This window comes from Accipiter gentilis, chromosome 22 (genome assembly GCF_929443795.1).
Source record: "Accipiter gentilis chromosome 22, bAccGen1.1, whole genome shotgun sequence".
NCBI classification, from domain to species: domain Eukaryota; kingdom Metazoa; phylum Chordata; class Aves; order Accipitriformes; family Accipitridae; genus Astur; species Astur gentilis.
The window spans coordinates 21,284,494-21,300,705 of NC_064901.1; the positions used below are offsets into that span (position 1 = coordinate 21,284,494).

At 39.5% G+C, this 16,212-nt stretch overlaps 1 protein-coding gene and 1 non-coding gene across 4 annotated transcripts in view; both read right to left on the reverse strand.

Moving 5' to 3' along the window:
• Positions 1–749: 749 nt before the first annotated feature.
• Positions 750–16,212, reverse strand: part of CKAP5 (cytoskeleton associated protein 5) — a 43,931-nt gene continuing 28,468 nt past the window's right edge. The window contains exons 30-44 of one of the 3 annotated variants that reach the window (XM_049825689.1): positions 15,154–15,289; positions 14,134–14,327; positions 12,125–12,297; positions 11,887–11,910; positions 10,823–10,996; positions 10,284–10,404; positions 9,416–9,595; positions 8,802–8,989; positions 8,371–8,446; positions 7,358–7,546; positions 7,109–7,246; positions 6,504–6,587; positions 6,251–6,410; positions 4,379–4,533; positions 750–3,178 (exon numbers count right to left, since the gene is read on the reverse strand). In XM_049825689.1, the coding sequence (XP_049681646.1) occupies positions 2,927–3,178; positions 4,379–4,533; positions 6,251–6,410; positions 6,504–6,587; positions 7,109–7,246; positions 7,358–7,546; positions 8,371–8,446; positions 8,802–8,989; positions 9,416–9,595; positions 10,284–10,404; positions 10,823–10,996; positions 11,887–11,910; positions 12,125–12,297; positions 14,134–14,327; positions 15,154–15,289 (2,244 nt within the window). In that variant the 3' untranslated portion in view covers positions 750–2,926. Of the gene's footprint in view, positions 3,182–4,378; positions 4,534–6,250; positions 6,411–6,503; positions 6,588–7,108; positions 7,247–7,357; positions 7,547–8,370; positions 8,447–8,801; positions 8,990–9,415; positions 9,596–10,283; positions 10,405–10,822; positions 10,997–11,886; positions 11,911–12,124; positions 12,298–14,133; positions 14,328–15,153; positions 15,290–16,212 lie in introns of all 3 variants that reach the window. The other 2 variants (XM_049825688.1, XM_049825690.1) reach the window with 2 other exon arrangements.
• On the reverse strand, positions 10,124–10,234 carry LOC126049533 (small nucleolar RNA SNORD67). The gene has a single exon (XR_007509233.1). It is a non-coding gene; the product is annotated as a small nucleolar RNA SNORD67 (small nucleolar RNA).

Here is a 16,212-nt window from a genome sequence, read left to right on the forward strand (position 1 = left end):
AAGGGCCTCCAATAGAAGCATCCTGCACTATACCTGTTGGGTTGTCTTATAAAGCCTGTTTAGGGATCACTCCCAAGAAAAGCTTCAGTTCTTTCGTGAACTCCTTTTTAGCAGCAATTTGTGGACTGCTGAGGACCCAGCAGTACAGCAGTGAACCCATACTCTTGACTAGCCAATTTGTTCAGCCCAGTTTTCTCTTAAAGTAATGAGATTTGGAAACTCTCCTTGCTCCCTATGACACCCTATTCCTAAACTCCTCATTCACAGTGCCACCAAGTCACAGAAACAGGTAACAGTGAAATTCTGTTTGCTGCTTAATACTCTGTACAAAGCATAAGTGACAATGTTGAAAAAGTGAAAGTAGAGGTAACTATCTGAAATTAGTTGGATATAAATAAAGTTATCAATCACTTACTGTCTGGCCATCTCCTTGAAGATGACCCATTCGGGAACCCACTTGAAGACAGCCCAATTTGATTGCCCAAAGAAAGCATAAAACCAACCTCTCAAAGGCATCTGAAGAAAAACCTCAAGAGCTCAAATTCCACAACTGTTTAAAGTCATTGATAACAACAGGCATCGGACACTGAAAATGTTTAGCCTTTCTAATGTTTAAATTTTTAGCCTCACCCTTTCACTGCTATCTAATAATCTGTGAGAAATCACATACCTAAGAGGGGAACCAGGACCATACACCTTCTGGAGTAAGTCACTGTTAATACTGACTTGTTACAAACAATACAGAGGAATCATTTTTAAAATTCAGTTTAATGTTATTTAAAACATTGTCTGGGCTAAAGATTAGGCTTTATTAATTTATGTGCACAGGTTTTAGTTCAGAACTCCCAGGATATTGAGTCCAACCAAACACTACAGAGACACAGGGCAAAAACTCATTCATAGTAAGCAACTATATCTTCTGCTACTCAATTATTCCTGTATTTCACTTCCAATTCAGCTTCAAATTTAAAATAGTTCTATGCAGGTTTGCAGGCATTTGCTGTTTTAACATCCTGAGCTAATTAACAAATAGCTCTTCAGAACGTCTGCTGGACATGGTAAAGGAACATACAGATTAATTTAAATATCAGTAAGTTTCAAAAAGCAGCTAGTAATTGAGAGGTAGTGGCAGTAACTCTAGTGCCAGCCAAAACAAACTATTCACAAACAGCCCCGGTTTAAGTGCACAAAAACCTCAGCACTTACCAATAAGGGCCAAAACTCCACTTATCATACAGCTCTGTTCCACAAGAAAGTGCATGCCCACTTCAGGTTAGGAGAGGAGACTGCGACTACTAAATCGAGGTGGTGGAGCAATGAATGGCATCATGTCAATTAACACAGGATGGAGAACGCTCGCAAGTCACCTGCTATCACAGTGTACAAACTCACCATAAGCACCAAGCAGTATTAATTCAACTGCAACCCCAGCCTAGGGGTCCTGTAAAAGGAAGGTTTCAACCATTTGCAGAAGCTCTGGCATAGATCTGTTGTACAGGTACTAATTTAAAGCCACATTTTTACTGTAATCAGGCAAGATAGTTTCAGTAACGGCCCTAATGCAGAGACTGCTGGTCCACAGAGCAAACAACAAAAGCAGCAGTTACATGGAACAGATTAAAATCTAGAGCAGAAGTGTGCTATTTTCAAGCCTGCCTGTCCAACTCTTCAATAACTCTGTTTTAGTTATGGAACAGATGTGCAATTTATGCTTCACAACCAGCTCTCACATGGAAGTGCAGTAGTAAGGTGAAAATGCATCACCTTAGAGATGAAAGGGTTAGAAAGGCTACACAGTATATGTATTAATCTTCATTCTTGTAGCTTCTGAAAAAGGCTAATCAGAAGACACCCTTAAAAAAAATGGTAGCTACAGCTTTCGTAGACTAGCACTACCAGGTCTCTTAGTCATACAAAATAGTAGACTTTGCTGACATCAGATGTTTTAAGAGCAAAGCAAATGTTGTGGGGTCTACCTGCACAAGGAAGACTGCTTAACCAAATGAGTTCAGGATAAACGAGTCCACTGACTGTACATCACTGCTAATCTATTCCGTATCAACAGCAGCAGGCTCCCTCAGAGAAAGCATTTGTACACAGATGGGACTATGCTTAATCTGGGTAAAGGCATCACGAGGACTAGATAATTTAAAATAAGCATTTGAGCAAACTAAATATTCTCAACTTACTCTCAAGTTACAGAAACGTGTTCCAAAACAAAACAGCAACTACATGAAAAAAATCACTACCGCTCATAGAAGAGTGCAAAGTCTCAGGATTGCACCCGCAGATAGTATATGTTCACTCATCTTCCTTATAATATATCCAAACCCCAAGGTTCATGTCAAGAATAGCTTAGTTTCATTTCTAGATGCCCAGTCACTAACATTCAGGAATAGAGAGTGACTTCTCTAACCAGCAGTCACTGCTGTTCCTACAGAGGCTGGTATAGTTAATGCAAACTTTATTTACAAAAGACACTTAAATTAGTTACTTCATGCCATGTGTCCATACAGAATCAACAGTTCAAGGATTACATGGAGAAGAATTCACAAAATTAAAAGTGAAATCACTAAAGATCTTCTAAGAGTTAAGAACTAGGAAAAGATCTTAAAGACAATTTTACAAATAAAAAAAACAAGTTATGAGAAACTAGTCTGAGCAAGAGGATGGTTGTTTACAGGTCTGTACACTAAAACTAATACACAGACAGCCTTCTATTGTCAAAGAGATGCTCACCGAGAAGCAGAGTATGTACAAATACTTGTGCCACAATGACTCAACCCCCCAAAATCCACTGTATTATACATAAACCAGTTTGTATACATTAGGCCTAAATGAGGCCATTTAACTATGAAGACTTCTAGTTTAGTAAACTAAAGCTGAAGACAGCCCAAGCAACAGCGATGCTGTCTCTCTCACATCTCTATTTGCGACTGCTTTTTATTCTCTCCAGTCTTTTTTTCAAGTCATCAATATTAGCTGCTGCAGAAGAGGGTGAAGCCAGGGTAGTTCCAATGCCAGAGGAATGAGTCTGATTGGAGTCCAGGTCCAGATGTTGGTACTGCTCCCGTGACTCACGGAGCTGGGAGAGCTTACTGTGAAGCATATCTGTAGAGGATGCAACTGTAGGGAGTGCTGGTTTAGAGAGCAAAGATGTCAGAGGTGGTCTGTCTTCCTGCTATAGGGGAGGAAAGTGAAGCATTAAGACAGATAACGCCAAAAGCCATATAAGTAGTACAAACCTTAATCAATGGCTTTTTATCTTCACAGCAAACACCAAAAAAACCCAGAGGAAAGGGAAGGAGCAATACAGCACAGGTGATCTGGAGTGATAAAGTCAGTTGCCATCAAAGTCAGAACCATGCAAAGCTAACTACTCAATTCCTGTCATTTAAGTAGTTCCTGTTTAGCTTGACGTCATTAGGGACAAATGAACTAGTTTTTAAAGATCAAAAATTCACAGCAGACCAGCGTTGTACTGAGATGGCCTGCTGCAGTCTTGAACAGCCTGAATTCTAACACCACAAGAGGAAAGTCCATGCCTATGTTCCAGTGCGTCTTCTGGAGGAACAAGAGGAGGAAACTTGGACTGATTGGTAAGATCCGCTCTGCCAAAGACTTCAAATGTCAATTTGCTGTTCTTTTGAATTGATATTTCCATCTGCGTTAACTTGTTACTATCATCTCGGAAACATTTCCCCTCCTCAGAGCTGTGAGCTGACACGCAAGTTTGTGTTAAAGGTTAAAACAGTGACATGCCTAAATGACTATTCCTAGAATGAACATTGCTTCTCATGTAGCTGAGTGCAAGCTTCAGTAATCAGCACTAGATTCCTAACACATAGATCACCAAACTGTTAGAAATTTTGGCCCACATGTTTCCAATACTAAGCTCATTCACCATTTCTGTGCCTCAGTATCCATACACCCAAAATACATAAAACTTCATTCAAAGTCTTCATTCAGCTCTTATGGTTGTTGCAGAGCAGAAAGATCTAGAATTTCCATGTCATTCAACTCAGAGATCAATATATATTAACCTTTAGAGAACAGTAGTTATTTGAACCTTTCTGAGACTCTACTACATGGCAAGGGAAGATACCAAACTATAAGGCTGTAGAAACAACTGCATATACACCAGTGCTGCAAAGAGTGGAATGAAACATAAGCCTACTTGGCCAAGTAATGAGTTTAAAGCTATTTATACTAGGCATGGTGACATGCAGTGAATAGCTAGGACACGCAGTATAATGAAAGATCACCAATTCCAAATAGAATATGCCTTTGGTACAGGAAAACCAATCATTTGAATTCTTAAAGAAGTGCAAATGAAGTGCGTCCCCTGGGGATTTACAAGTGTTGTCAAGTACCATACCTTTGCATTGTCAAGGCCACAACGCTGCCTGAGGATTTTTAATCTTTCCAAGTAAACTGAAGGCCCCACTTCCTCCCCATTTGTGTTTCCTATAGATGAAGATACAGTGTGGGTAGAAGCAGGAACACACGTTCCTTCCATCTGAGGAGAAATTCCTGGAGGATGAGGGGAAGCAGGGAGGAAAAAAAAAGATTGAAAACATCAAACAAGCATGACTGTCTTGGTCAGTTCCTTGAAATAAGATGCAATGGATGAAGAATCAACCAACGTATAAACTACCAAGCTATTTGCATTTGCTAGTATAGGTATATCAGCCCTTCCATTTCCTTGCAAGAGTGACAACTGAAAACCAAGAAAAGAAATTGAGATATTTAAGAAGAGGCAGCACAGCAGCTCCAGAAGTAGTGCGGAGGCTGACAGCTGAAGACAACCGTGTGGGGAGAGGAAGATGCTGATGTGGACCAGCATTAACCATGATGTCCAACAGAGAGAACTCAGCAATTGGCAGGATGGGAAATATTTGGAGTCTTCTGTCTTTTTCTAAGTTTAGTAGTACTTCTGGGCAGACTGATTCTAACCCCTCTTTACCTCTTGTTCAGGTAACTTAAAGCTGCTGCTTCTTCCAGTTCAATCTGAAATAGTGACTTCTATCATTTTACCATTATCATTTTCAATCATTATCATGATTTCTATCAAGGCATGTAGCAAGGTTTTTAAAGCTTCCCTACCAAAAGACTAGGAAAAGATTTTACATTATGAAAAAACCTTTCCATTCTGAAACTAATGGCAATTTCTAAGACTTAGTGTGGACAGAGATTTGTTATCAGTTGTTTACTGCAAGGGTATTTAAAATAGGTAAAAGGAGAATTAAGGTTAAACATTTATACTTTAGTCTAAATAAAGCACAGTTGCAAGATGGAACAATAGCCTTTATTGTATCAAACTATTATAGTTAAGGAGGAAAAAAAGACAAAATTGGGGCACTTAAATTCTGTTTTGAAATCTCTAACTGTTGAACTAACATTTCTTGGTTGTACAGACTTTTAGGATGAAAGGTAGAATTTTCTGTCCTATCTAGTCAGACAGATTTAGGAGGTTCAGAAAGAAACTTACATCATTTTCCTTAAGTAATTTACAATACACAGACAGGAGAAGGAACAGTAGTAGGAGAAAAGGCTAAAGTTTCACAGGACACTGTGCAATGTGAAAGTTAAAGCTAGCTTTGCCACACTGGGTATCAGTTTTTACTGTCAGCTAATAATTTGCTACATTCCCTCCCTAATATTGCATTAAATACTAATTTGTGCTTATCTGCAATGGAAAGACTAACAAATTAAGTGTTTTATAGTAATTTATCTAATTAAAAAGCTGATTTACTGGAAAGGGGTCAAAGACCACTACAGAAACACTTCAAGTTATTTAAAATAAACTTTTTGATTCCACAGTAAACACTATCAAAAAACCTCCTGTACCATTTTAGTAACCAAAATGTAAAACGAGAACCTGAAAGCTGCTGCTCTTATAAACTAGCTGTATACTTTGCAGAAACAATTCTTGATACCAGACACATGAAGCATAAACTAATGTTCAACCCAGACTACAGGATATGAATTAGAACCACTTGTTTACCAAGCCTTTCAAATATTTTCTACATTTAGAGTGACAATGGTTATAACCTCTTTTTTTGTAAACAAAGACTGCATAATCCCTGCAAATGGTGCCTCATGAAGCAACACAGGTGCCAAGAACATACTTGACTCACTTTGGAAATCCATAAACCTCTGCAAATATTAGTTTCTACCAGGGGACATGTAACTGCTCTCCCTATATCTCTGCATCTCATAAATCAATCAGTTTTGCTATAAAATGTACCTGTAGAAGCAGAAATACGTCCTTTCCCCTCCCGTTCTGTTTCTATCAGCCGAAGGCCTCTTTCCACATAGCTCTGGAAGAACTGAGAGGAGTTTTTCAGGAAGGGCTCAATGTCTGCATCAGAATATTTCTTTTTGTATTCATACAGCTCTGCCAGACCCTGGAAGGGAAGAGTTCCCGAGCATTAGTACAACTGCTGCATACACCGTTCTAATGTCTCATGCCCTCTTCCTTGCAGGAAGGGAGCACTTACCTCCTTAGTGTTCTCCTTGGAGCCAATCTTCTTAAATATTTCTGCCAAAATATCGTTAACTTTGGCCTTCGAAGCCTTTTCCTCCTAAATAAATAAAAGGAGACTTCTAAAACAAAGCGAATAAACACAAAGGGAAGTTGAACAAATCCACAGTGCCCTCACACCTGGTAGCTGGATACAAAGCTTCCAAGATGAAGAAAACCTTGAAGCGTTAAGGGTTTACATAGCCACTGTTTACATAGAATGAGTGAGGACATCAAACTGTAGGACTCTTTCAAAGCCACCAGTGTTTAAAACTTGTTTTTGGTATAGTTAACTTTTAAAATGCAGTATCAGGCAGCACAAAAGCTATGCTGTACACCTGAATGTCCTGGAGAGCACTTCATCCTGGGATATGCGCAGAATATTCAGGTAATAACAGAAACACACTGCAAGTTCCCAAAACAGCCATAAATAAAAAGTGAAACTAGAAGAGTATTTCCAACAGTAGTTGCATGTTGGAAAGGCAATTGCTACTTCATATTCTATAACCACAAAATTAAGCTTGTTTCTTAAATAAATTGCCTTACATTCCCTCTCCCTACCAACAGATTTACATTACTTACTGTGCGAGAAGCTCCTTTTTCTGTATCCTTATCAGCTTTGCTTCCAGTCTGGTCCATGGAGTGTTTCATTACTCTACACAGGTGAGCCTCCAGCTCAGACTCATTTTTGTTGTCTATCATTGTTAAATGATCTAAGATCTAAAAGGAGAAAAAAGGGAATAAATTGGAAAAAAAAGAAAAAAGAAGCAAAAGCTTTAGAGACTGCATGAACATCCAATTCAAAAGTACATGACTAGTGACTGCTCTCACCTTAGGCCCTTTCAGCTTGCACAGGGTGTGAAGCAGAGTCTTCAGTGTCCTTATAGGAAACTCACTCTTACATTGCTTCAGTTTCTCTTTGGGAAAGACCTTCATGAAAATGTGGATATCCAGTAGAATCCGATCCAGATTGATGCTATTAATGGTTTCCGGAAGAAGACGCACCATCCTCCACAGACACTGGAACAAGAGGCTGACTTAAAGCAAGACAACTCAAGGGAGAAGCATTTAATTATATAAGGAGAGATTATACAAAACTATCATTGAGCTATTTCACTCTGCTACCACAGACATGCACCATGTCTGTCTGCTCAAGCTATATTTGCACTGCTACATACTTTCTCTTTTTAACTAGCTGTACTGTATCCAGATCCTTCTTTAGAGCTGATGCATAAAAGTAGTGCTGACTTCTCTATCAGTAACGGGAGACTGAATGCTTTGCGTGAAGAAATTTCAGCAGATAATGCATATATGCTGTGTACACCCCCGCACAGCACAAGTTCTTTAGGTTTAACCTCATTAAGAACACCTAACCTGAGTTGTCTTTAAATCATGCCAGTTACAAAAGGGCATTCTATTATTAAAAAAAAAGATCACACCCATGCTTTAAATGCAGACACTTGCATGTACGCTCTGCCTATTCTTAGAGATGACAAAATACAAGCCAGCTCCAGCCTGGGACTGTTTGAATCCATAGTACAGTGCTGTGCCTAAGTAAATAAGCCCAGCAGGTGACTGCGCACCTCTGTAGGGAGTTTGTATTGGTATACACAAGCTTCTGTAAACTACTAGCAGGTGTTAAGCTCCCTCCTGGCATGCATGAAGTCACTATATGTGACATCTAATTATAAGATTGTAATTATAAGAGTTATAAGAAATATTTCAAGTTATGGTCACCAATTTTTTTTTTTTTTTTTTTTTTTTTTTTTTTTAAGATATCTGTTTTTTCAGCTAAGTTGATTCAGATAAATCAAGTAAGTTCAAAACCTCTACTACAGGCTCACCTTCATGACAAGTTCCGAAAACTTAGGAGAGCTGGCTGTTGCTAGCAGACTGTCTTGGAGCAAAACAAGCAGAGCACTGGAAGGAATAAATTTGTAACAGTTACACAGGAAAAGTGCTACACAAAAAAAGATGCCAACTCCCCACAGAATATCACACCAGAGACTGGGTTAGCCCAGCAGTTTATGTTGTGTTGTGTAACAGCTCTTTTTCTTTCTTTCCAGCATGTTACAAGAGTTTAAGAGGCAGTCTGGACTACAAAGCATACAGAATCATACTAAGCTGGCTTGTTTAGCCTGCCTCTAGCTATGCAGATTGAGTGATTCTACAGACATCATTCTTTGCTTATAGAATGACTAAAAAACTCAGCCATTCAACGAACACACAAGAATGGGTGAAGAGAGGCAGTAATTGTGCAATTTTCATTATATACCTCAAGATGTTGGTCTGATCAGACTTCTCCAGAACTTTCACTACCAAGAGGTTGACTGATCGGATGACCTGCTCACCCTCTTCAATGTCTTCAACCCGAGAATCCAGCATTAATGTAATAAGACCATGCATTAGGTCCTTCAGCACGCCAGTGGAGGCCTCTCGAGCCAGGCCCTCTATCTGAAATAGCTACAAATTGAAGACAATATTAGAAGTTTTCCCTGCATGCAATGCCTTAATATAGGAATTTTTCTAAACTACACTGTCAAACCATTTGACATTCCTCCCATCTCCCCCAACATTAAACAATAAAAATGCAACTAGGAAAAAAGTTATTTCTACTGAGTGACTTCTGAAAATACTTAGGCCACCAACTACGTATTCAAAAGGTAAGGAGTATTAAAACAGAACTTAATACCTTCTTCCCTTCCCCAGTTTCTCATTCCCCACTCCCTCTCAAAAAGGTGCATTGGCAAGCAGACAATTAGCAACAAACCTTCATACATAAGATTCAACAGTAAGCTAACCTAGCTTCAGGACAGACATTCCATTCTCCTGCAACTTCTGCACAGATATTATTTGCTTTTTGCCTTAACTTTTAGGTCAAATCCTTACCGAGATCATGCTCCCAATAATACAGCTGTAAAGTTTGACTATCTCATCTTTGTCTAGCTTCTCATCTGCCATGTGCGTATTGTAGATTAGCCGAAGCTGCATAAATGTAGCTATTAGGAATTGGTCAATGTGGCCAGACATAGCTTCTGCTTTGTCTTCCTGTCTGAGAACTTCATCAATCTAAGATTTAAAAACAAAACACCCAAGTCAACATAATGCAAACAGTGTGAAATAACCATAATTTTGAAACTTTTATATAGGAAAGGTCTTGCCCTGGCCAATTCATTTGCCAAGGCACTTTTATTCTAAGCTTTCGCCTGAAATCAGTAGCCTATTGCTAATCCCAATACAACCAATTATTTTAATCCCAATACAACCAATTATTTTAGAGAACTGCAATCCTATCCTGTACACAAGTGAAAACATGAAATGCTGCATTATGGATTCTGGAACTAATAGCTTTATGAAATCTTCTGGATAAAATACTTCTAAATAGTTAAGTCACCCTAGAAGCATGTAAAAGCTACAAGGCAAGACAATTCTTTTGCTGAAGATCTGTAAAACAATTCACACATAAAAGTTAAGTGTCATTGGCTTTTTCAAAATTATAGCACAGATAGTTGACAAAAACAGATATGGGTTTTTTTTTCTTAGTGCTTTGTGTTAGGAGTCTATTCTACATCATCCAAGTGGAATTTCTATTGCTAAAGCGAGTCAGATGGCCCCTGTGCACTTAGTTTTGTCATCAGGGAGATTCTGAGCAGAGTCCATGTCACCTGACATGATTGCTCCACCACAGTGCAACTCATCACCCTCGCAGAAAAATAGTTCAGTACAGTGTGATTAGTTGCTACCTTAATTAACTTACCTGTGCCAGAGCCTGGATGCTTGTATTTATATCACCACTGGCTACTTGGGAAATGACAAAGTTGATAGTAGAAGCTGTGTTACTGTGCATGTCATCAAAGTGTGGGGATACAGCACGGATTCTGAACAGTTGAAGAAAAGAGGATTCATTACTCTTTGGAGAGATAGCTCTAATTTACACTGAACTACTATATTTCATTGACCATTTAGAGACAAGGGATACTCAAGGAAGGAATCATTCCTTTTAACATGTCTATTGCACCACTTTTAAAGACACTGACTGATGATGCACTTACAAACTCAAGAGACTTTTACTGTAAAAACACACAAGCAGAACTCAGGCTTTTCATTAGAAATAACTGCTCTCCAGATTCCAGAACAGTACAGCAGATGGTCACTTTGACATCTCTCTTCAAATTAGCTGACACTACTTTCTTGTGTAAACAAGTCTGAACGTAGAAACTAGCACAGTCAATTCAGCTTCTCAAAATAGTTTAAGTAGCCCTACTGATTTCACTTAGGAGTTAAGACTAGACTCACTTGGGCTCAGGAATCAAGACTGGCTCAAAGATGTCATCTAGTTTGTGCTGTACAAGTGCTGGCATCTCACATCTGACAGTACCATTATCATTTTCAATTTCATCAAGATCCAGCTGAAATTCCCGTGGAACTGCATGCGTTGTCTCAGAGTGACTGCCCATGTTGCGATTTTGGCTATAGAAACCAGGAGAGAAATGTTTATTATACATACACAAGAGGCAAGAGTACTAGCACTAGCATCCACTGGTAGCCCTAAAGCTCTCATAACAGAATAGCACAGAGTTTGAAGTTCTGATTTTATTCAAGCCTCATAATAACCCCCTTTGCCTTTCCCCTAGCCGTTAGTAAAACAAGCTTTTGTAGGCCAGAGGAGCAGCTGCTAGTGACTTGCCTTCCTCGTTTCTCTTATAACCCACCACGAGACCCTCTGCATCTATGATAGGTATGCACTGGTTCATTTTGAGAGATATCTAGCACAGCTTAAAGTAGTATTAATGGAATACAGTGTTAGTGAGCAGGCTGTTTTGGTTTGTTTTTTTTAAATGATGGATAGGATGCATACATACATAGCAACCTTGCAAACTCATCTGAACCTAGGACTCCTAGCATCCCACATGACTCGTACTGCATATCAGATTTTTCAAGGAAATGTTCTAATACGTAGTTCTCAACAGGGACTTTTATTCCAATATAATGAGCAAGGGGGTACTGTTGCCCCAGGCTCTACAATCCACACATGCTCATCCAGTTCTGCGCTGTATGTCTGCCCTAACAAGTTAAGAACAGGGTCCAATCAACACCAAGTTTAATGTAACACATAGGAAGGTCACCCAATATTTCTAACAGCTGCTTAACGTGGAAGGGCCACGTCTGCCTGCAGTCTGATCTATAGCCACCTTGGCAGAAACCTGTATTTTTGGTTTCTTTCTTTCCTTTAATTCAGAGACCTGTAAATAACCTGGAATTTGCCATGGTAAACCTGTCACCCTCAGGAAGGGATGACCAGGGTAGAAATTGAAAGATACAAGAGCCTTGCTACCAAGGAGTTAGTGGGCAGTACTTACATCCTATAAGTGCGATACATAATTCTGTCCATGGAGAAGCAGTGAAAAAAGGCACAAGACCATTTAGAAAGATTTCAAGACAGACAAGACAAAAAAGTTTCAGACATTTTGTTTTATATTATTTGGCCAATTTTCACAACATGCAAAGATGATGATACAAGAACTAAAATAACATTGCCAGACATGATATTAGCACACACACTATGCAGGCCACAGACCATAATTTATCATTACATACTTGAGTTTGGAGGACATGTCCTCAGCTGGTCCTTTCCGCAGCATGCTAGCATTAGCACTGATGTTTTGAGTACGCTGAGGTTTTTCCTCTGCCTGCCTCACTGGAGCAGCAGATGGTCTCTTGGCTGACCGTTTTATTCTTTCCTCCAGCATGCTCATGTCTTTCTCAGAAAGCTATAACACACAACGCTTTCACTCAATTTGAGTTGTATGGATTTTAGAAATCTTGGTCACCTACAGGAGGTATGCCACTTATTATTGAGGACTGAAGTTCTCCAATACCAAGGGTATGAACTGTCAATACTACCATCCATCAGCAATCCAATAGGGCCACTCTGGCCCTAGGTGCTAAATCAGGAGCTAATTAACCCACATTGACAAGCTGTAATACTGAATACAGCTATTTCTAGCCCGCATAATATCCAAGAAACAAGCCAGCTTGAACTCAAACTATGGTACTACCATGTGTTTCTAATTGTTCCTTGTGTTGCTGCAAAAAACCAACCAAACAAAAAATCCTCACCCACCTTCCTACGGCCCCTATTAGAAACCCAGGCAATGCTTTAACTCTGTGGACCCTACCACAGAAGCCAGAGTCCTTCTAACAGTTGACCCGTTCAATGTACTCTTAATTCACCCTGAACAGAAGGTAAGCCAACTGAACACTCCAACTCATGCAGTGAAAAGAATCATATTTATCTGCTTACCTACAGAGCCAAAGGTTACCAATGACTACATTTGAACAAAAGTAGCCATGACACTTTTGTGGAAAGTACTCTCCAGCATCCCTATGATTTGGAAACCTTCCTGAAAAGCCATACATTTGGGGACTAGACGGACCATACTGAAGCTCAAAAAGCCATGGTCAGAAGGGGTTGAATTATTCAAGGTACTACAGTTCTTTTCTTGACCTTTAAAAATTCAAAAGCAAATGGACTATGCAACTCAGAGGGCAGCAGATTACACTCTGAACAATAGTTAAAATCAGATGGGAATCTAAAATGTTAATGAAAATGCAACACTAGTTTTCATGGAAATGGTTACCAGAGAAAATAAGTCACATGAAATTTCAACATTTCAGGAAATTGGCAAAAAAAAAAAGGGGGGGGCGTGGGAGGAAGGCAACCTTGCTTTCCTGTTTATCATTCTCCATAAAACATCCATCCAATAGCTTCTATGCACTACAGCATATAACAGAACGCAGAAAATTTGTACAGGCATTAACATATCTATCATATTGTAATCAGTTTAAGTGCACCTAGAAAAATTACCAGGACCACAAAAATCAGAGAACAGAACAGGAAAACAGTCTAACCTTGATTCAGGTTAGAATTCAGTACACTTAATCTGCTATGGACAGTAACTGTAGACAACACAGTGACCTTGCTTTCCACTGCTGGAGACTGAAAAGGTGAGTTTTGCCACCTTTAACTTTCACTGCACTTTAGATTAAATGGCTAAGTATGATTTCCAGAGAACAAAACAGCAGCAATACAAAGCAACACAGTATTGACACAGACCTTAAGCACTGGAGCACAGTAAGATAAAGCAAACTAAACTTACCAGACTTCAACTACAAAGCAGTTAGTGGAAACAGGCATAAAAAAAAAAACTGAGTACTTGATGAAGCCCCAACAACTAGCCTTTTTTGACCAAGTTATCCAAATACAATTCTAAATCACAAGTGTTACCTATACAGTTGACTATAAAGCAAGTTACTCTTTATAAACAATTCAATTCCCATGAAAGTCAGTGTTTTGCTCATTTTTTCCAATTTAGTTTTTCATTCATGAACACCCAGGTTATATATCCCACAATGAGGAATTAACTAACAACTAACTTTTAGTGGATCTATGGTGTTGCAAGTTATTTTCAACGTTACAAAATGCTCTTAACTCCAACAGCAAGATATACCACAACCAATCACAAGCAAAACAGGGCTAAACCCTACAAAAGCATAAGAATTTGAAAAAAAAGTTAAAAAAGTATCTTATTTCCATTTACACTCACATTTCCAATCAGCTTGAACACTTGGTCGCCATGAACATTATAGACAGTCACAATGGTGTTCAGTGCAGCATTGCGCACAGTGTTGTCCCTATCACCAATATGAGTTGCCATCTCTTTCAAGGCTTTCCCTGGAGTTGGCTGGCATACATTCATGCCATATGATTCAACCAGACATCCAAGCTCTTCCAGGCATTCTAAAGGAAGAAAATGACACGTGCACATTCAAGTTTAAAGCTGCTGAGAAGAGAGCCCTCCCAATTTCTGTGTTGCTTGCACAACTGGAACATTCACTGTAGAGAAGTGTCAATCACGGTGCTGATGATGGATATACTCCAGGTGACTATTTATGGGATGAATAGTAAACTAATGGTTCAGACTACTTCACACAGACAGTATCTAAAAAGCTGTCAGTCATCCCTACACCCTGCAAATATTTCCCATTACCATATATGGGCAATGTTACAGTTAATGTCACATCTAGGTGGTTTAGACAATTGTGAGCTTGCAATGCTATGTATCATGTATATAGTTTAACTTCCTAGTTATATCAGGATAAGACATTTTCAAGGCGACTAGGGAGTTGTTTGAACTACAAACACCGTACCACAAATAATTTCTATAATAAAGTTGAAACAGATGTACAGCGTAGAGACATTTCTTTCCAAACTCTTAATCAGATTAACAGATTCCCTTAGTCACTTGGACAATAGTACTGTCACTGTTCTCCCCAGTACTGTTTCACTAAGACAACAAGCCCACTCAAGGGAGACTCAATCTTAATGCTGAGAGCAATTTAACAGATTGCTCATCTTTGGAAGGTACAAAGACACCAAAAATAAAAAGCAAGATGATACTACTTTAAAATCCAATCCTTTAAGCAATTACAAGCATTTGCATAAAATTCTACAAAGAGGCAAATGTCATATTCCACCAAACATTATTATGCTGGGTTTTTCAAGATGCAAAACAAAGCAATTTCAAGTACTTTGCAATTGCCCAGTTCATCATGCTATTTCCCACCTGCACGCTGTTTTGAGTTTTTGGATTTTGTCCCCTCCATGATGAAAGTGAACATCTTGCTGGCTGGATAGATGAGACACATCCTGTTCAGAATGGCACGTACATCCTTGCGGATGACATCTTTCGGTTCTCCTACCTAGGGGAAAAGTAAAAAAAAGGGGTGGGGGTGGGGAGGTGGGGAGAAATACAGAATATTTTAAACAGTCTCATGTTACTGTCAATTAGTCTAAATGTTAGGAAACCCAGAATTATTCTTAATGCAAAAACCGTTTTTGGTAAATGGCTTCTAAAGGCAAATATGCAATATAGAATCATAGAATTGTTTAGGTTGGAAAAGACCTTTAAGATCATCAAGTCCAAGCATTAACCTAGCTAGCACTGCCAAGTTCACCACTAAACCACCATATCCCTAAGTGCCACATCTACACGTCTTTTAATTATCTCAGGGATGGTGACTCAACCACTTCCCTGGGCAGCCTGTTCCAATGCTTGACAAACCTTGCGGTAAAGAAATTTTTCCCAATACCCAATATAAACCTCCACTGGCACAACTTGAGGCAATTTCCTCTTGTCCTATCATTTGTTATTTGGGAGACTGACACCCACCTTGCTACAACCTCCTTTCAGGTAGTTGTAGAGAGCGATAAGGTCTCCCCTCAGCCTCCTTTTCTCCAGACTAAACAAACCCCAGTTCCCTCAGCCACTCCTCATAAGGCTTGTTCTCTAGACCCTTCACCAGCTTTGTTGCCCTTCTTTGGACATGCTCCAGTACCTCAGCATCTTTTTGTAGTGAGGGGCCCCAAACTGAACACGGTATTCGAGGTGCGGCCTCACCAGTGCCAAGTACAGGGGGACGATCACTTGCCTAGTCCTGCTGGCCACGCTATTTCTGATACAAGCTAGGATGCCATTGGCCTTTTTGGCAACCTGGGCACACTGCTGGCTCACATTTAGCTGGCTGTTGACCAACACCCCCAGGTCTTTTTCTGCTGGGCAGCTTTCCAGCCACTCTTCCCCAAGCCTATAGCATTGCATGGGGTTATTGTGACCGAAGTGCAG